This window comes from Seriola aureovittata, chromosome 5 (assembly GCF_021018895.1).
Source record: "Seriola aureovittata isolate HTS-2021-v1 ecotype China chromosome 5, ASM2101889v1, whole genome shotgun sequence".
Taxonomy (NCBI): Eukaryota; Metazoa; Chordata; class Actinopteri; order Carangiformes; family Carangidae; genus Seriola; species Seriola aureovittata.
In genome coordinates, this window is record NC_079368.1 from 19067745 (window position 1) to 19089915 (window position 22171).

Below are 22171 nucleotides of genomic sequence, written 5' to 3' on the forward strand. Positions count from 1 at the left end.
TTATCTGACTGATTGTATCTTTAATTGAAAACAGAAGTGACAGTAAATTTCTGTGATATATCAGGATCAATCGATACTGCTGTACAATCTGGTCTCAAGAGGTGATTTATAATGTCAAAGCCTCATAGGTAACTCCACATTCTTCTCTCTAAAACCACTGGTGGATGAAATTAAGAGTAAGTGCGTTTCATAAAAAAACAAGATGGTCACGTTATTGATTACAACAGATGGGGCAGAATCCAATGAATGTTCCCACAGCGCAGCAGAAAGAAAATACAAGTAATTTTCTGAGTCGGTTTTATATTGTTGTTCCCAGCACGCCATCACATTTACACTCCATCACTTAGAGCGTTTTTATTTCCCTAAAACTTGTAGCAACATAAACTCAGAGACTCCAAATTACTTTTGCTGCTGTCTTATTCAAACACAAACACAAATAAACACTTTCAAAGCATGCAGTTCAAAACGAATCTCCATAAAACACAAAACGCATAAAGAATATACAGTACAGCGGTGAGCTAGTCAGCGTCACAACAGCAGGAAGTTGGAAAGAAAAAATCTCGTCTGAGTTGTTTTTTAATTAACACTTAAACAGCACAATTGAAAAGTGGGCAACGCAGGATTTCTTTCATTAGTTCATGAAGTAAAAAAAACAACAGAAGTGAGTTTGTGTTGGAGTTATTACTGTTTATATGCAAATGTTAACGCACGATATTCTATCTGTTAAAAGCACAACTGTAGAGTTTACAAGGGCTGCAACTGCAGCAGTCATTTTTGTTATGGATTAATCTGTTATTTCTCTGATTAATAATGGATTAGTTATTTGGTCCGTAAAGCATCAGAAAACAATGAAAAGTGTCTCATCTTCAAACCAATCAACAGTTCAAATCCCCAAAATATAAAATTTACCATTAAACTACTAATTCTAACATTTAAGAAGCTGAAAACAACAAATGTTTAGCTTGAAAATGCCTTAAATGATTATCAGAATTAGTTGCTGATTCCTTTTCTGGATCGATTTATCAATTAATCGGCTTATTGCTTGAGCTCTGCACATCACAAATTCAGCCCCTCAGCCTCTGCTGCATCTCCATCTACCTGAGTGTGTGAAAGTCGTAAACAGTAATCCGTGCGCATAGAAGACCTCCCGCACTGAAGGGGTTAATTGTACAATAGACATGCAAATCCTGTGGAATAAATGACACCGGTGGATCAGTGCCATAAATAAGCAGGCGATGCTCATCACCCGCCGACACAGAACACAATGATTCATGTCTAACCTGCCTGTTGTGTTATTTTTTTTGTTGTTTTTTTACTCCCTGCTAACGCTCCAGTCGCACTCAGGATATTCTCAGTGTCTCGGACAGTGTGTTTTCTGCTTTAAACCTTAATTCACAGACAAAGGGGAAAAAAAGTTTTAGCATCTTCAAACTCAGCTGACTTTAATACAACGATCTGATGATCTGTTGTTCAGGGATAAATGACTGTTTTCAATGGTGCAGGTAAGAAGATGTCCACGTACAAATCTGGGCTAAATTTGTTTAAAAGTGGATGTTTTAAATGGAACTGGACAGATAAATCCTCCAGGTTTATAAACAGCCATCATTATTAGATTATTCCAGATTATTCCAGATGCTTGTATGTTTGAGGTAATTTGGAGAGGGTTATAATATAGTTTATGTAATGTCTGCAGTCTTCAACGGCATCTTAATGACAATATATCAAAAAGAAATGGGTCCTAACTACACACAGAAATATGTAACTTTAGGTCACAATTTTCAAATGTGTCTTAAAACAAAGGTCAGGTGCCCGTATGAAGACTGAAGCAGGTTTTTTCCAGCTGTAATCGCTCCTCCTCTTCGTACTGGACATTAACAGATCCATTCGTCACATGTTTTCAGTGATGGGGACCAAAATTCACAGTCACCATTTTGTGCAAAATTACATTTCAAAGTTTATCTGAAGATAAAGCAGTCCGACGGACATCTTTGAAAGTTACGTCTTTACAGCACCAAGCTCTGTGTTTTTGTTACGGTGCTTCGACTGCAGCTCAACAGAGAAACACAAAGACAAGAGTGTAACTTCGGAAGATGTCCACTTCATTTGATTAACTCACATTTGATAAACTGAAGCTTCAGATTAAGTTCAGATTTTGTCCCCCATCACTTCCATTAAAAGTGCATTATGAACAGGACAGTATGAACAAGACGGAGGATTACAGCCAGAAAAACCTCTTTCAGTGTCCATACAAACTGCTGAGTGTTGTTTTAAGACAAATAATCAGTTGATTACTTTTTCAGATGAATCGATTAATTGCTTTGTCTACACAAAGTGGAGAGTTCAAGTTAATATCTTCAAATGTCTTGATTAATCTGTCCAACAAAGATATTTATTTTACAGTGATATGACATAGAAACACAAATCGTCAGTTTTTTTTTCTTGAAAAATGTCTAAAATTATTAATCGAATATCAAAATAGTCAATTAATTTTTTTGTCAATCAACTAATCCATTAATCGACTGATTGTTGCAGCTCAGACAAAAATGTAGTCCAATTTTAACCGAGATGTCTGGACGTCTTTTAAAACACGAAGCACCAGAAAGGTGGGGTCAACTTTTTTAGTCTATTTCAAAAGCTCACAAACTCATAATAATAACAGTATGTAGTGCATTTCAACCAGGGGAAAATTACAAGAAATTAATGCACATACTGACATTTGGCCAAAATTCACTTCTGACATTTTCTAAATAAGTGCTTGAGACGTGCAGTAACAGAGCTCCAGTTTGTCTAAAAATCTATCTCAAAGCCTGAAATCTGATTGTCAAAAACAGTCCACTAATATCCAACTGCACTGAACTAAACTAAACTAAACTAAACTGAACAGATCTCTACTAACTCACTGTTAATGTAAACACTTCATGACTGATACTGTGTGAAAACTGCACTAGTCAATTTACTGAAAGAAAGGACTTTAATATCATTATTCTGCAAAACTGTGTCATTTTATCTTCTAGTCACCGTTAACTTTCAGTAATTTGGCCCAACCTTGATTACTGACAATTAAGAGATTCATTTACTGTACATTTACTCAACTTTCAAAACAACGTTTCTCTGATATTTGCATGTTATTTGTGAACTTGAAAATCTTTTTTTGTTTTTTGTTTCATTTTCTCTGCTGGTGAACTGGCTTCAGCAAAAGATTTAACAGCTGTTATAAATGAACTAAAATCTCAATGACACTATGGATTATATGTTTTTTATGTGCTTTTTGGACAGAAACAGAGAAACCTGAAGCAACACTGAACTATGAAACTGTTTTTCAAGAACAACTTGTTTTTTTTTCTCAACTGATCTCATAATGCTTTTGTCATATCCTTAGCTTCTTTATTTGGTGGCGGATGTGTCGGCGATGGAGTTGGAGAAGTTGGCCGTCTCGTCGCTGGCCTCAGGCTTGACGACAGAGTTAACCAGGGAGATGATGGACCCGCAGGTCATGGTGGAGTCGTGAGCGCCGGTGATGCTGCTGGGTGAGAAAGCTGCGGGGATGAGACAGAAAACATCGTCCTGATCAGAGCTGAACAGGTTCTTTCAGGTTCTGTTTTTTTCATTCTTCACACAGCTGCTTCAACCGAGTACAATAACGTGAAAGCCTCTGAAACTGTCTGATGTGCGCTTATCCACATTTGTACAATTCATCCCGTCGTGCCCCTCACTATCGAAAGGTTTCCATCCAGAGGTAGCACAGGTTGTTCTTTAACACGAGTGGACTACACTCGTTATCGTGCCTGAACACAGTCTATGTAGAGACTGACGGAGGACTGAAGCTGCTGCTGCTTTGCGTATGTTTTGCTTTCGGTAAGGATGCCACGATTACATTTTCCTGCCACCGATACCAGTCATCAATGAGTGAGATTGGCCGATCCATGGTCAAAACCGATCATTTTTGGCATGCATTGCAGATGCCGTGCGTTATATCAGTCTAACACACTTAGTAAAAGTTCCACATGGCCGACATGTTTTGTGTTGGTGGTCTGTCACATGCCGGCGCATTGAACAAGGTGAGAGGAGGGACTACACTACACAGCACACAGAGTATTAACCACAGATGATGCATTAATTCCAATCTACCGATCACATATTTTTAATGAAAATTGGTGGATAATGATCAGCAGCCAATCAATCAGGACCTCCCTAGCATTCGCTACACAGCCTGTGCAAAAATGTACAAGGACATCACAATAAACAAGCCTCCAGTCTCCTCCTGTGTGCTATCTGACATCAACAATTTTCCATGAATCAAGACTCCACTCTTTATCTGGTTGTGCTTCTGTTCTAATGCTCATACAGCCCTTCAGTCTTGTGGTGAGCGCTTGAATTTGAAGACAAAAACAGGAAGTCACTGACGAGTTAAATGCAACAACTGGTGTTGAATTTTGACACTGATGGGACAGGTTGTATCAGGCAAGTAGTGTGGGCACTAGCACTAGTTGCATGGACTCACCAAACAAATGTTTATCAGGAAGTGAATTACAGGATCAGAAGGAAAACCTGTTCACTGAACTGATCAGGTTTTAGCAGTGATGAGTGCTGGATTTATGTATTTGTAGAATTTAGCTGCTGGAAGAGACTAGTCCTCTGTGTGAGATCAAAATCCTTAACTCGTCCTTATCTCCACAAACTGGGCCTTTACAAAATGTGTTTGGTTAAAATACCTCTCCTTGGATAATGTTTGGACGAAGGATAATGGTAAAGTATATTTATGCCTTTGAAAAATAGATAAACCTCAAATCTTTCACAGCTCTGGAGCTACAAATCTTTTTCCTGGATACTCCTCAAAGTCATTAATATGATAAATTCATATTGCCTGGTGTAGGTAGACAGTACAGCAGCACACATAAAATAAAAATGTCTTTGCACTGTAAGGAGAGTAAATAAAACGGAGAAGAGAAATACTATAGTGAGACAGACAAAACAGCAGAGTCGTATCATCAGAACAAACGGTCCTCTGTGTTAGTGCTGTATTCACCTGATATAAATACGACTGTAGAGTAAAATGATTCTTAGCAAAGCTCGGGATTTATAGCAAATTGAATCAGTCAGCAAAGAGGGAACAACGAGAACACTAAAGAAAAGTATTAGACCTTTTACCGTTAACATGAGAGATCAGAGCACCCACCCATTTTAACACTCGTTCTACAGCTACAGCACACACAGTAATAACACTGAGGCTGGTTAACAACAATCCACTGTATTTGTACACTCATTCACACTGCTAACGTTTCACACTCACTCTCTTTTTGTTTTGGTGTTGTGATGAGGTAATTGGTCAATTGATTATTAATGGCTTATCTTTTAATTAAGGGAAAAAGCCCCTGGCTCCAGATTCTCAAGTGAGAGGATTTGACTAGTCAAAAAAAAAAAGTCAATTGGAGCTCTGGATATTTTTCACTAGGGCATCAACTAACGATTATTTTATTAATTTTTTTGATTGATCAAAAAATAATGTGAGAAAATAGTAAAAATGACCAATCATTTCCTAAAACCAGGTGTCACCTGAAGGCTTATTTTCTCAGTTCACACAGGACAGAGAAACAGTGAATATTCATTTTTGAGAAGCTGAAACTTATAATCCTTTAGCATTTTTGCTTGAAAAATGATAATTATTAAAATAATTGCCACAGTTTTGCTCTGGATTGATAATTGACGATTAATTGGCTAATCTTTTATCTTGTATTTTCCAGAGAGATTTTATAGGGTATACCGTAGATAAATCTATCACTTATTTCTCAGTTAAATGATAATAAAAATAAACATTAGAGGGGTTTTGGTATCTTATTGCTTTTTAATTTGTGTTTAGGACTGGTTATTATTTGAAAATATTCTATACTATTGCCACTACAATACCTGCATGTCAGCACTGACAGCAAAACAATACATTTTGGTACTTTACTTTGAAAAATTAAAATTTGTCACATTTTTCTATAAAACCATTATTTAATCTAAAAAAGAAGCAAAACCTTATGAAATGTTAAATGTTGTCTAATGTAACATATACGCTGCCATACAAGAACATTACCTAAATAAAATAGTCTGAAATTGTGATTTTAAATCAGAAGCTATCAAAGAATAAGTAAGCAAGGATATGACTGACAGACTTTTGGCAACTGACAGTTTTCAATAGTTGAACTGAAGTTCAATATTCAGCCTTCAACCTGGAAAGGAATGCGGGATCATTAGTAGAGCAGAAAACAAGTGTTGATTTATCAATAAGTCAATCAGGAGAAATTTAATCAACAATTCAACAGTTAAAGTAACTTTTTAAGCAAAAATGGAAAAAATGAACTCATGTAAATTGTAATTTTGACATATCTTTGGATCACCTTGGGCTTTGAGAAATTGTGATTCTTCACTGTTTTCACATTTCACAGACCAAATTATTAATTTATTAATCAAGAAAATAATCTGCATATTAATCAATGCTAAAATCAATGATTAGCTGCAGACTTAATCATGAGAGACATGATTATTCTTAAAAGGGGAGGTGACCACTGAAAGACATGTAGGAAATAACTCATGAAATCATTTTATATGGTGAGTTATCTCACAAAATATAATAATCTAAAAACAATCTGTCATTTTTGTTCCTTGTCTGATTATCATGAACCGTCACTTACACAGTTTGACCCAGAATAACCTCCTGATCAGAGAGTAACATCACCATAAACTAGAGCTGATGTCCAGAGTTTCCCAGACTCCTCAGACCTGATTGTCCTCATCCAGGCCTCCCTCTCTCTCTCTCTCTCTCTCTCTCTCTCTCCTCTCTCTCTCTCTCTCTCTCTCTCTCTCTCTCTCTCCCCCTCTCTCTCTCTCTCCCTCTCTCTCTCTCGTCCTCAGCAGCAGTGGGAGGAGAAATGTGGAGTAATTTTTCTCCTCATTAACTTCCTGATTGGTTTCGGACTCCAATTTTTGCCCGTCTGCAGTTTGTCACCAATTCCAAACTGGCAGTTCAATCGTTAATACTAATGTTTGTGTAGCTAAGTGCACCCAGTTTTTTTTTTTTCATCCCTCAGTGATCTACTTGTACAGCAATAACAGCATGTGAGTGGGGGAGAGCAGCTGTGAATTAGCCCGTTCACTGTTAATTCTCTGCCTGTTCATCAGCAGGAAATCTATGATGTAATTAAAGGCTGAAAGCAACTGGACGTGTTAGTTTCACTGGGGATGTTAAATCACGACACACTGTGGTACACATGTTGTCTGCTGCATCCGACTGTCCTCTGCTCTCCTGCTTAATCCAGATTAATGTCTGAAACAGCAGAAAGCCTTGTTCCCTATTAGCCATCAACAACCTGCTAATCACACTGAGGCTGCAACTAATTAAACAACTGACAAATTATTTTCATTGTCCGTAACATTTTCTATTTATCGATTCATCATTTGACCTAAAAAAGTAAGAAAACTATTTAAAAAAGGGTTCCTGAAGACTGAATCAGTAAGCTTCGTCGATCAACAGAAATCGAATTGCAACTACTTTTGAAATTGATTAAAAATTTCAGTAATTTTTGAAGCAGAAATAGTGAAATGATGGCAAATATTCTCTCAGTCCAGACTCTCAAATGAGATGATTCGCTGCTTTTCTATTGTGAAGTATTGTACACTAGACAATTTTTTGACATTTTATACATCACATTCGATTAATTGAATTAATTAGCAGATAATTGAAAACTACTGTAAGTCCAATCAACAATCCAATCAACAATCCAAAAATAATATAAAATATGAAATTAAGAAAATCCTCACATCTGAAAAGCTGGAACCACGTGATGTTTAGCAGTTTTACACGAACAATCAATAATAGATTGCTTAATTTTTGTTTGTTTGATAAACTGATTAATTATTAGACCAATTAGTCCAATCACTTCAACCCTAAATGTCATGAGCTGACTCCATTATAGATACGCTTCCCTTCTGAATCATCCACTTTTGTACAACTTATTGTACTGTCTTGATTTGATATCACTGATTTCCCCACTTCTATCGTTTACACTGTTACGCTCCACAACTGTATGCAGGCGACTTAACACTGGTTTTAGTTATTTAGTTGCTTTAGCTGGTTTTACTTGTTTAATGCGTGACAAAGACCTATAACTGGCACTAGACTGATTGTTTAACAAGATTCGTGCTGACACTGTGCATGAATCCTCCACTTCAATAGCAGTTGTTCCAATGACACTTAAAACCATAGCTAAGCAACACTTATTTGGGGAACTTAAGCTTCAGCAGACAAGTCTCACACTGTATGAAGTTCTTGAGTTACTGGTTCAAAAGTTAAAAAAATTTTCGCTGCAACAAAACTTTGTTCAACTTCCATCTGACACTTCTCAAAACTTTATTATGTTTTCCACATTTTATTTCAGGTATGAGTTTTTCAGCTGTGACACCACAGTGTTGCTGATACTAAATGTTTAAGTGGGCGCTGTACTAACGAAAATTATTTGAGGTCAGGGCTGTGTATAAACAAATATGTTGTAACGAGGTAGACTTTACCTGCTGTAGATGCTGAAAGAGTTTGCTCTCCTGAATGAACTTTTGCCCTTTTCCCAGTCACTCAGCACTCTATATAAGATTTCCAAACTATTAAACAGTCTTTGTGTGGAATAACAAAAGGAAGCTTTTTTAACCTCCCACTTGTCCTGTTCAGAGAGAGAGAGGGAGGGAGTGAATGAAGGTGCAATCATTTCTGCTGCTGCCAAAGAGGGGAACAAAAGCCCAGATGTGAGAGGAGATGGTAATTCAGTCTGATCCACCGGGGATAAGCTCTCTCTGTGGGTTTCATACTCTACACTCATCCACCGTACACAAGGGTCATAGGGGTAGATAACGCTTAAGTAAACACACACACACACACACACACAGGGGCACACTCACACAATTCTGTGTTTAACTGTAGTGATGTTAGTGAGTTTCTCATAAGTGCCAATAAAGACATGGATATAAATTATGACAATTTGCAGGAATAATAATTTCCCATTAACAGAGTAGCTATTATCACCTATTATAGCACAAAATTTTATCATGTCATTGGTTTTTAAGTTGTCATGAGTAACTTAACTAACAAGTCAAAAAGTCAGTAGGATTTATCCTCTGGGAAACATTCATGTCTCAACTAAATTTTCTGCCAATCCACCAAGTAGAAGTTGCGATATTTTATGAAAAGTTTTCTATACAGCCAACAGGAAGCTGAACAGTGGTCAATGCGCAGGCTTCAAGTTATCTAAACAACTTTCTGAATGTGTCAGTGGTGGCCAGGGACAGGAGCACTTAGTGGGGGCGAATATCAAGGGAACAAAAATTCAATCTTAAGAATGAAGAGTTGCCTGTGACATGACAAGGTTGGCCTGGGATTAAATGGCTCCCATTAAAATGATACGAGCTGTGTCCAAAAAAAAAAAAAAAAAAATCGTCCCTGGCCAGTTTGAAAGGGTCCCATGTGTGTCCAACTGAGGACGACCCTTGTAGAGATGGACGCTCCCCTCTCTGGAAATGATATGGGCGTCTGGCTCCTCATCATCAGCCCAGCAGCAGGACTTAATGGTCCAGAAAACGCAGTCAAAGAGCAGACAGGCAGGAAGGCAGGCTTTAAATACTGAGCACTGAACAGTGGAGGCTCATGCCACTCAGCTGATGTTCACACCGCAGACCTTCACCCTCAGTTTCAAATCACTGATCTTATCTGACTTCTTCTGGATGACTCTTAATTCAGAAAGTCTTCTATGATGTGACCAATATATAAATCAATATGAAGTCGCAATGATGCCAGGGAGATACCATAACCACTGTTTTAACACTTTCCATTATTATATGTGCATTGACTGAGCCTGAACTAAAGTTGCAACCCTCCAAGAAATCTCCTAAAGGTTACAATCATATACTACATGGTTTTGCCTGATGCATCTTGGAGGAAACTTCATTGCCCTGTCTGTCAATGTTGGGTGTAAAACAAACAGCAAACCCCAGATTCTGAGTCTTATCTGTGGTTAGGGTTTCAGATTATCCAAAGATTGTGGTTTTGTTTAAGTCTTCAACAAGACTAAGAGTCTACAGCCATGCTAGCAGCTCTGTGAGGCTGTGCTTTCGCACAGTGGTGCAGTTTTGAGCGAAATGCTATCATCAGCATGCTAACATGCTAATAATGGCAATGCTAAAATGCCGATGTTTAGCAGGGATAATGTTTACCGTGTTCACCATCTTAATTAAGCATGCTAACATAACACAAAGTACAGCAGAGGCCAATGTGGGTGTCAGTTCTGAAAGAATATGGCGATAAAACTAAGTTTGACCTGATTTTGGCAGTGGACGAAAAGTTTAGGGATCACCAAAGTTATTTCAATTCTTTCTGAGGGGGACATGAATGTTGGCACCAATTTTTATGGCAATCCATCCAATAGTTGTTGGGGCATTTCACTGAAAACCACAAATCTCAACCTCACGGTGGCTTTAGAGATAAAGTCTGAGGATTAGGGTTGATCCTCTGGGCACTATGAATGTCTGTACCAAATTCCATAGCAGTCCACTTGATAGTTGTCAAGACATGTCACTAAAAATCAACAACTTCAACCAGCCAGTGACTTTAGAGAACGTCAAAGAAATGATAATCACAACTGATATCTTAATGCTACTAAAACCAACCAAATTTTTCACGTAAGAGTTATGGCGTCTGAAATATTTCTGCTGCCACTGGTAAAGAAAATGCCACAAGTGCGTACACTGAACTATGACCACTGCTCTTACAATAAGCCTGAGCTACTGGTAATTTCAAGCCACATCAAACACCTTAATCAGAGAACTAAATAAAGAGTCAAATAATAGCTTTTGCATCATCATGAATAAAGACTATTCGTTTTATTGTGTGTGCAGTTAAATCTTCCACATATTTCTCATTCTCATCTCCCTGGTGAAGAGCTGTTGAGACAGTTGTTCAAAGGGATGCAGTCTCTTATGCAGCAATTACAGGGGGGAGGGGTTAGAAAACGCTTAATGCTCATTATTGGTTTGCTATGGAGCTGAAGAGAACGCAGGGCCATCGTAGGCTGACAGAAGGCATCAGTGTCGGGGTCAAAGGCTAATTAAGCAGAGAGGAACCTTTGCTCCTGCATTGTTAACCAATCTGTCCCCAGTGAAGATGACTGCCGGAGAGGCGTGACACAGCCCTCGTCCCTATGCTAAATCTCCATTTCGGCTACTGTGCCCCATCAACTCATAAAATGGCCTGTCAGTCTATCGTTCGGCTTTTTGACGCGGCCCGTCGAAAAGTTATGGATATGCAATAATGAGCTGAGGCGGCCGATCAATATTTGCGGGACTTCTCTATCATTACGTTTTAAACAAGAGATTCATTGTGAGTCGACAGGGTAAGAAAAATGCCAAAGTAAAGGACACAGGAAGAGTGAAATATATTGCTATGGAAAGGAGGACGCCTCTCGCTGGTGCTAAAGCTGCCAAATGTGTTTATCCAAGTCGTTCAGCTGTTTCAGAGAGCTGCCAAGGCAACGTCATTTGTCAATCGGCGCCGGGCTGCCACCGCTGCTCAAAACAAGGCAAGGAAAGTGACGACAGGAGCACGATTAGGTAGGAAAGCACCGTAACTAACCAAGTTTGTTTTATACAGAGATACCAAGAGAACAACAGCCACTTTATGTACGAGCAAAGACGCGAGTATGATATATCCAGTGTATAAAGAGGTCATTTATATGCAGATTACATTTAGACATATGCAGTAAACACATTTTGAAATGTTAGAATAAAACTGTAATATGAGTTTGGACAGATCCTCATTAAGGATGTTTGTCTTGTTTTGTTCATTTTTTTTTACATTAATGCTGATTTACTGATTATATTAATAAAAAAAATAAGCACATAACATATTGCAGTTGGATTAAATTAGTTATCTTACTTCCCATAATAGTGAAGGTTTTAATGTGAATAATGCATATTATTAATGTGCTAACTTAGTTTAATTAATAGAGACAGACTCACCATGTGCAATAAGTGATACCTACCATCTGCAATATACCTCATATGCTATTTTGTCAATTTTAGTAAATATAATATTGTATATATCATATTATTTTCTATTATTCATCTTCTAAATATTTGTTATTGTCATTTTGCAGTTTTTCTTTCTTGTACTTTCAACTTTGCTGCTGTGACACTGCAAATTTCCCCACTGTCCTTCAAGTCCAAACCAGGTCCCACTACATTTCAGTCCTGAGTAGTGTCTGCAAATTTTGACTGTAGATCCCCCAAAAAAGTCAAGAAATTATGTGGTTAAGGCAACATGTACTGGCCTGAGAGACAAAACTCAGGGGAGAAAAAAAGTCTGCAAACTAATCACTGCTGCTTTTTGTTGCTGTGATGTCACAATAACAATTAAAGGCAAACTAGTTGAGCATATCTCTTCTCTTATCTGGATTATAGTGTCAGGACAGTAAGAAGACTTTGTAACGTGGGTTTATTGCTATTATTATTATTATTGTTTAGAGAGACAATGTAAGATGGTGCAATCAAAAACATGCAGGTCGTAAGATATTTGAGTTTATTAGTATTCGGTACTTTACTCTGCTCATACTGAATTTACAGACACTAGACAAACGGACATTTTCACAAGACATCAGACTGAAATAACTCAGAGCACCTGTGATGATTACATATCGCTGTACAAAACAATTATATAAGATAAAACAGAATCGTTTCATTTCAAGCCCCTAAGAGCCAAATGGTGTGAGAGTGTGTGTTTGTGTGTGTGTGAGAGAGAAATAGAGAGTGAGAGGAAGAGGACATAAACTACACAGCCCTGGCCATTTAATGTCTCCACAGCCCCAGGCCTGTGTTAATGGTGGTGTTGTACAACACATTACAAAGGTGCTTGTGCCCTGAGCAGACAATTACACTGGTATTTAGCCCATCCACAGCCCCAGAGGCTATCGGAGCACTTAGCAGCACCGCGGGGTGGGGAAGACAGTCTGACAGGCCACACAGGACTTCTCCACTGTAACCAAGAGCCAGGAGAAACACTCAATGAGCCGCACCTTCACCGAGGCCCCTCCAGGGCCTGACAGGCCTCAGCGGGGCCACTCTCTCCACGGCTGGCTCTTACTTACAGATTGAATCAACATCAGGTTTCAACGTCATTCCTTTAAAGCTGCTTCTCGTCTTTTTTTAACTGGTGGTATTTACTGAGATTAATTAGAGAAAGGGTGATCTAAAGTACTAACAACTTAAACTGTGCAAAGGGGGTTGCTTCTGTTTAGTCCCATGTTTCCTGTTAATAAGAGACAACATTGGTTAACTGAACTAACAGACTTCTGCTTTTTGTAAGCAATTTCCAGCAGGAACTTTTGTCAAGGATGCACAGTGAGAAAATCAAGAACGCCAATGAACAGATTTAGGTTAAAACTTGATTGAATTTGTATTTTTGGTTAGATATGATCATTGTTTCAACAGCATTTAAGTTTAAATCTGAAGCAGATCACAATAACATGTTTAAACAAATATCAAATTAAATCTTCAACCAATTTTAACCCAGTTTAAACTCCGAAAATAATATTGAATGTGACATTTGAGGTTTTAATGTGTAGTAAAGATCATTTAGACACAGTATCAATTATTAAAACACAAACACTGCACCACAAAATAAACCAACAGTCGTCCTCCAGCCTTTGCTTTAGGGTGGTGAAACAACAAGCAGCACATGTACTGAGGTGAGTGATGTTCTCAGCATGTCAGTGACCAAGGAAATGAACTCTGGCTGCTACATGACATGAAACAGCACTTCCTCTGAAAAGGTCACCTCTTGGGTTAGAAGTACCGATTAGTTTCAGGTTTAATAAATCCAAAAGAGCGAGAGGCTTTTTTTTTGTTGACATCTCCAGAATGAGTGTGTGCCCCTGTGTGTGTGTTCAGGTACATACAATGTGTTTATGTGTGTGTGTGTGTGTGTGTGTGTGTGTGTGTGTGTGTGTGTGTGTGTGTGTGTGTGTGTGAGAGAGAGTGTGTGGGAGTAAAGTTTGAAGTAATCTGATCTAAAAGCAGGTAAAGCCCATTTTTACACACGAAACAAAGAAACTTACTGACGCCAATCTCTCTATCGTTTTTTGTTTTTCAGTGGAAGTTGAGAACCTGAAACGACAGACTTTATACGCAGTAACTCACTTTGGTGTACAGTACAGTATGGATTGAAGCGAGAAAAATCAATAGAATATCATCTAGAAAGATAGTAATGGATTTCTAACTTAATGGGCTCACACAGGTCTATCGATTAGCAGGATTAACATCTGCAATACCTCAACAATCTGATTTGCATTTAAATTACTGTACGCTCTGTGCTGACACCAATATAACAAAAACAGACAAATGTATAGCCGGCCGCAGCGGCTCTCAATTAAGGTCTGACTTTAGTATAAATCTTCCTTTTCAAAAAAAAAAAAAAAAAAAGAAAAGCAAGAAGTATATGAAAGGAAAGTTGCTGTGCCGACAGCTTGCAAACTTTGAGCAGTTTTAAATTTTGAAAAAGTCTCGACAAGGACAAAAAAGAAGGAACATAAACACGAAGGGACTCGGCTTTAAGCTGTCTCCTGTAAGACTGAAACAGCCATAACTCTTTTGGGGCAGCTCATCTGAGCCTCCCCGCTTAGATCCTGGTGAGGAAGCAGGGCGGGTGGAGAAACAGTGTGAGTGTATGTGTCTGTGTGTGTGTATACGGAGGGGGGGAGGGGGGCGGGGGGGACAGTGTGAGGTGAGATGTTGGGAGGGCAGCGAGGTGGGGTGGGAGTTTGATGGACTGCGCTGTCACCTCCCGCTCGGCGATTTACGGCGGCGGGGCTGCTGACGAGCGCGGGGCAGTAAACAGGCCGGCCGGGGGCGTATTTCACAGAGAGCTGGCTTTTATGAAGAACACCAGGACGGCTCTACCCACAGCTCCGCCCGGCCCGCCGTGACGGATGGAGAAAGACGCATGACAAGCTTCATCATTGTTTGTAAATCTTAACTGTTCCCGCTCACTAACTCCAGAAGGCAATTTTGCGGAGACAGCGGGGCTCTGCAGAGGGGGAGGGCGGAGAGGGGGAGGAGGAGAGGAGGGAGGGGAAAGGACAGCGTGGCACTCCTGAAGGTTATTTGGATCTCTGTATTTGGCCAACTGATTAGCCCTATCCTAGGAGGGAGATAAATCTGACAGGGCGGTGTTTGGCAGCCAGGTGAGGGGAGGGCAGGTAGGCTCAGAGCTCACAGATATCCCCTCCTCCTGGACTGAGCCGAGGGAACACAACATGTTCGGTCAAAGCGAAACAATTTAAGGCTTAAAAGGAGACGTGGCTGGATTTTGATGCACTGAAGCAAATGGCAAAGTTAATCCACAACTAGGACAAAACCTGTGTATTACCTTACCGTCCTTACATAAGCTGTTTTGGTGATGTTGGGCATGGGCCTGCAACTTTTCTATTATCAATGAATCTGTGAAGAACTGATAATCAATTGTTTCAGTAATATTTTAAGCAATAATTCCAGCTTCTCAAACTTGAATATTTGCAGGTTTTCTCATGTTCGGTGATAATAAACGTTTAGTCAGACATAACAAATGATTTCAAGACATCACTGCGTGCAATGGGAACTTTTGACCGATATTTTCATTAGTTCCTCACATCTTATAAACTAAATGATAATTCTGAGTACGGCTGAGTCTGTAACCTCCTTTAAGACATACTTTTATCTGAGAGCTTTTCCTGGTTTTACTTTCACTTGAATTGTTTTATTTCTCTTAAAATTACTTAAAAGTTTGATTGTTTGTTTTTCTTCTCTTTGAAATCTATTGATTTTATTGATGCTATTATTTCTGCACTGTTTAATGTAGTGTAGAAAAGTGCTCTATAAATAAAGATTATTATTACTATTATCATTATTACTCGAAGAGATAATCAGTTGATTCATTGATAATGAAAATGACCATTAGTTGTGAAGGTATTTCACATGTGAGGAGCTACAACCAGAGAATGTTTGGTAATTTTGCATGAAAGCAAAAAGACTGATTAGTTTTCTGCTGCTTCACTATTCAATTAAACACTAAACTAATTATTTCAGCCCCAATTGGAAATAAGAGCAGCTCAGCTAAAAGCAGTGTGAAATACAGTCATTCAGAACCAAACACAAACACACAATTGTCCCCTACAGGCAGAGAGCTAGACTCAACTGTTTCACATGTGACATCTTAGACGCAGAGGTTCTTACTCTTCTCTAGTAACAGGGTTATTAGCTGTTTAGAAATGACACTCACCCACACACTGGGTTTGGCAGTGGTTGTGCCAAATGTTTAGACTGGCTCTTTGACAAAATGCTGAATCACAGCCAAGAAATCACACTCCACCAAACCTGCTCCATCAGCTCTGTACACTGAACACATTTGTCATAGGAACGCCATTCTGTAGCTGACCCCACCTCTGATCCCTCCATCACGTTATTATAGTGTACGGCAAAGACAACCCCGAGGTTCTGGACAAAAGAGGTGGGATGATTGACATATATGAAGTGTTTGCTTTTTCTCTCCTAAAATGCAAGTGTCTCTGTGTTTTACATGTAATGTTTTACAGCAGGGCTGAACAATTAATCGAAAAATGATCAAAATTGTAATATAGCGGAGTAAAAATGGGTCACAACGGGCCATAAATGAAGCACTGTGGTGCTACAGAGATGCCCCTGCCTACAGATCATATTGTCCAGTTATAAAGGAACATGTTTGTTTTGAACAAGCCCCAACAAAAATCTTTTTTCCAGCGAAAAGGAAATGCAAAAATGACCACTCCTACTGAATCTGTGACTCATAAGGCAATATCTGCCAAAATAATCACAATATGATTTTTTTTGCATGTTGTTCAGCCTTATTTTACTTCCCCGCAGAGGCTCCAGATCAACCTATCATCAGCTTTGATAATGGAAACAACAGCAGCTAAAAACAGATTCCCAAAGACAACAATTCCACCTCGTTTTCAAAGACGGTCACCAGAATGTATCTCCGTCATGCATTAGGAAAAAACTTTGCTATAATAACTTCAACAGTCAGTCTATATGGGAAAAGTCCTGGACACCGCTTCTGCAGTATCTTAAGGCAAAATGACTGTGGCCTGACTTAAGGCTTTCTGATACCTGTTTATCATTTATTATTTTTTCATTGAAATTTATACTTGTCACCCTTTGATTGAATCTAAAAAAATATGCCACCTGTGACGAGATGTTGCACATGGATATTTCTTCACTGAGTGAAGAGAAAAGTTGAGAACCTCTGATTTAGGGGGGTTTGTTTCTCTGCTGCAGGAGTTTGTGTCACCACCAAATGCCAGACCACCCGCTGAGAGCGTTGTGTTCCTGTAATGGAGCATGGCAGTTCACGGGAGGAGGCTGACATGGGACCCTCACAGGAAAGGGACAGGTGAAAGTCATAAACAAATACAGGTACAAGGGGAGATGTGGGGGTCTTTAGGTTTGCGATGCTGGTGGTGTCGGCAGTCTATTTCACTAAAAGAAGGATGTTGATGTTGTACAAAGGACACTCTTCCCCTATGTCCTCTCTAAATGAGTTATAATATACAATAAGATTTTGTTATGGAAAACCAAACACTTCATCTTTTAATTCCTGAAAGAAAATGATGTCTTTGTTCTAGTCGCAGGTGTAAAACAAAAACTGAGCTGGCTGGTGCAGGAAGATAACGGACCAAATCTAGTATTAAATACTTTATAATCTTGTTTTTTGCTAAGTTGATTATATTTTCGTGCAGCATAAGATAACTGCAAATTATCTGCACAAAACCAAACAGCACTGAGAACAAAAGGAGACTTGTAATAACTAACAGGATCTGCCTTGTGTCAATCACAACCACAACCAGGTAAAGAGCTGGTTCATAAATGAAATATAAAGCTTGATTTTATAGTTACCAACTCAAATAGCTGAGAGGTATCTCTGCACACCTGAATGTGTGACAGGTGCATCGGAGGGCAGCACACCTTGAGTAAAGGTGAAGAAACTGCTGCATCACATGGTGCTGGTATCTACAGCATTTCAGGTATATGAACACGCCTACAGATACATAGATATTCTGTAAATTAGCCAGCTAGAGGACTACAATAATCAGGTCTAGTATTCTTGAAACAGAAAGTGCCAATAGTCATTATAAACTGGAATCTTAAAATTTCATCTTACATAAATAAACACAAGAAACTAGAAAATAATGGCTCCAGACTGAACTGGGGCTTGAAATTGTTGCAGAAAGAACAGGACAGTTTGTGTGAGCAGTGATTTCCACCGAGGCTGCACAGACATGGAAAAGAGCGACGCCTACAGACTTTTTAAACTTAATCTCCCTCACACTGTTTGACCTGCTGCTGATCTGGGGCCTGTTTCAGTTGTATTTGCAACATGCAAACTGTGATTTGTACGATTTGATCCCCCCCCCCCCCCACACACACACACACACACACACACACACACAAAATGCCTTACAGTACTTGCAACACATACATGTGCAAGATTCCTGTTGAATTAGCAATTTTATCTGCAGTTTGTAAGTCACAATCATTTGTGAAACAGTAAGCCATCGTTGGTGATTTGTGCTTACAAAACACTGTCTCACATAACTGCAATTTAAAACTTATTTATCCTTCCTGATGTGCACTAAAACGTGGAAAAGAAGGTTTAAACTGCAAGTTCAGTTCAGTTTGAACAGGCATGCCAGTTTGCCCAGTATCCTCCTACTGGATCTTCCCTCTTATCTCTCTCTCATCGTGCACTTACATGCGTTCTTTGCAAAGTTCCACAAATACTTTCCTGAAAACATTACGCAATACACACAATCTGATTTACCCACATTCACAGATTCTGAGGAAGGCAAAAATCCAGGCAACCACAGTCAGCAGCCACGCTCAGCTGAGATCACTATCTGAGATCGGTGGCGTGGATTGCCAGAAATCTACTGCTGCATGGTCAGAGATCAGATCTAATTCATCCTTAAATGCAGCAAAAAGAAACACAGCTCCACTGTCACGTCTTTGGCAGTTTTGTGGTTGTTTCAAAATTGATTACTTTAATTATAACCGATAGATGTTTGTTTTATAATTTGCACTGAATGTAAATGACAAACAGTTAAGGCTGAGTGGGTGAGCATCATTTGGAATCATGAATTTAACTCAGGCCGATAAACACAGTTGTGTATTTTAGGTGAAGTACAAAGTAAAAGTCTAGTAAAAGGTAAAAAAGCTTCACTTCCGACTAATTTCATCTTCTAGATTTTATGGCACTCTTGACTTGAGTGCAATCCTCCCTTGAATGTACTTAACCACACTGTTGATAAACTCTGGGTAAAACTTTATGGGGCCTGAGAGGTGTGTGTGTGTGTGTGTGTGTGTGTGTGTGTGTGTGTGTGTGTGTGTGTGTGTGTGTGTGTGTGTGTGTGTGTGTGTGTGTGTGTGTGTGTGTGTGTGTGTGTGTGTGTCTGTGTCTGTGTCCGTGTCACTCACAGGCTGCCATGGTTTCAGAGCAATTGTTGTTGTTGTTGTTGTTGTTGTTGTTGTAACTGTTGTCCTCCAGGCTGAAGAGGGGCGGCACACAGGTGGAGGAGCCCAGGCCCTGAGTCAGGTAGGTGGCTGCTGGGTAGTAGGAATGCATGCGGTACGGAGAGGACATGTTGTGGCCGGACAGTCGGCCATCACCATGGGGCACCTGCTTCATATAACAAAAGACAAACAGGCCATTTCACAAACAAAGTAATATTAAGACAATATTCTGTATTTCAAGACCTTCTTAAATCCACCAAAGACTCCATTCCTATTCGGTTTTGATTAATCTATTTGGGTGTTTTAATAATGAAAGTACACTAATGATTATGTTCATTATCACTTAGTCTGATGATTATTTTTCTATTTCTTGTTTTGTCTGACCAATAGCTGAAAATATTACATTTAATATCACATATGAAGCAGCAAATCCAATTTCAGAAACTGGATGTAGAGACTGTTTGGCATTTTTGCATGAAAAATTACTTTAATCAATCAGTTATAAAAATAATTGCCAATCAGTTTTCTGTCTTTCATTCGGTCTGTCGTGCCAAAATCCCCCAGTTTGCTTCAAATACTGTGGGAAAGTTCTGCTGTGTTTAATCATGTGATGGTGATGTAACGCTTGTGATCACAAGAAGCCACAAAAACAATCACAGCAGAGGAAAGTATGAGAAAAGACGCTGGCATCAATTTTTCCAATTAAAAACCGGCTGTTTGTACAATATCCTTCTTCACTGTCTACGGTGTTTACACTGTCTCTGCTTCAAAGTGGACAGCTGATCAAAATAAGTGACGAATGCAGGAGCAAAAAAGACTAAAAGATCTTGCCTATGAGCCTTCTCCTACGTCGGTCATTCGTTGCTTGCAAAAGAAGCTACATTTTAATCTCTGCGGGAACACACTCAATCATCAGCAAGATAATACAAGTTAAAACTCCTGACTTCATCTGCTACTATGTCCTTGAAGCCTTTTTTTTTCCATTTCCAAATCATGATGTAATTTTACAAACATTCTTATTTTCGACGAATATAAAAATATCAAATGACTTCTACTTTCTACGTTTGATATTTTCAAACACAATAAAAACAGCATCGCTCTGTGACCCCTCTCACAAACGATTCAGTCGTCAGATATTCACACGCTACACCTTAACCACCTAAACTGACAAGAAGAAATACAGACATAAAATAATATGTGACAGAAAATTAGTGGTGTTTGATTTCACAGGTCCCTGACTTGTTCTAAAAACAGGCTGCAACACAGCGCTGCCTTTCTACAGTCCACTGAAAACTTTAAAATGAGCTGTCTACTCAGCAGCAGTGCCGCCTCACGGAGGGTTTTCAATTTCACTTTTATGGAATTTGATTTCTGTCAGCCTGTAATATGTCACCCGTATTGTCCACACCATCAATTCTCCGACAGCTTTATAAACTGTTATTTAAGCTACACTCAGCTCTTGTATTAGGCTGTGAAAAATACAATAGAGATTGGACTGGAGTCTTGAAAGTGCACTAAGCTTACGCTTTTGCAGGACACATACAGCGCCAAACAAAAGTGTCTTAGTAAAAGTTGCTCACAAAAAGAAAAACAAACAACATCATGCTAACAGATCAACAAAGACTAACTTACCTAAACTGTCAATGAGATGCCATATAAATAGTTATGGAATTATAAACCTTTCTCCATGTATACTGGTGGGGTGACTTCATTCAGTCTGAGTTATCTAACCAGTCACATGATGACAGACGTACTTTCAGTGTAAACTAGTTGTGGTCTGTGAAAATTAGATTCAAGGTTCGAGGTCTAAGGAAATCTTTATCATCGCCGAGGGGCAATTATCACAGCTAGCAATAAATAAATACAGTAAATACAATAATCACATGCACCAACCTACAATCAAACAATTTACATAAAAGACAAAGACTTACATAAGACTGACATCTGCTGCTGAGATTAGTTGAGCAGGCCTTTTGCATTCAGTACAGGATGTTTCATTCAGTGTGTAATTTTGAATTTTTATGTCAAATAATATCCCAAATGTTTCTTTTGTTCTAGTACCAGTTTTCTTGTCCTCCTGGACAGACTCACTTCCAGGCAGGAGATGGATTTACCAATCCCCTTGCCTGATACTCAAGTCTGCAAAACGTATTATCAGGATCTAGAATGTGTGTGTGTCAGCTGTAACACCTAACCCTATAGTAATGTTTAGTTTTCAAGGTTAGACTGTGAGTGAGACTCAGAGACTGTAGGATTTAAACATAACATCCTTTCAGTGCTCGAGCTTCACAATAATGTTGGTTGACATATTGCTTCTTGTTTTCTTTCACATTACTTTTTGACCACATGAACGGCCTACGAGCCGCTGTCTAGTGGTTTTCAAAATAAATGAAAAGGAAATTCAATCTCATGTTTCTCCCACTGTACCAAAATCATACTGAACAGTGACCCCACAACCAAGCTGAACCATAACTTTTGTGAACACTCAGTATCAACAGAGTTAGCGTTTAAGTGTGTGTAGTGTAATTTATGCTCCTCCCTGCAGTCCCTACCCTCTTTCTAGACTCATTTCATCAAG

At 39.0% G+C, this 22171-nt stretch overlaps 1 protein-coding gene across 1 annotated transcript in view; it reads right to left on the reverse strand.

The window, feature by feature from the left end:
• Positions 1-22171, reverse strand: part of dmrt1 (doublesex and mab-3 related transcription factor 1) — a 30611-nt gene continuing 8440 nt past the window's right edge. The window contains exons 4-5 of the mRNA XM_056377194.1: positions 19558-19762; positions 1-3536 (exon numbers count right to left, since the gene is read on the reverse strand). Coding sequence (XP_056233169.1) covers positions 3385-3536; positions 19558-19762 — 357 coding nt within the window. The 3' untranslated portion in view covers positions 1-3384. The remainder of the gene's footprint in view (positions 3537-19557; positions 19763-22171) is intronic.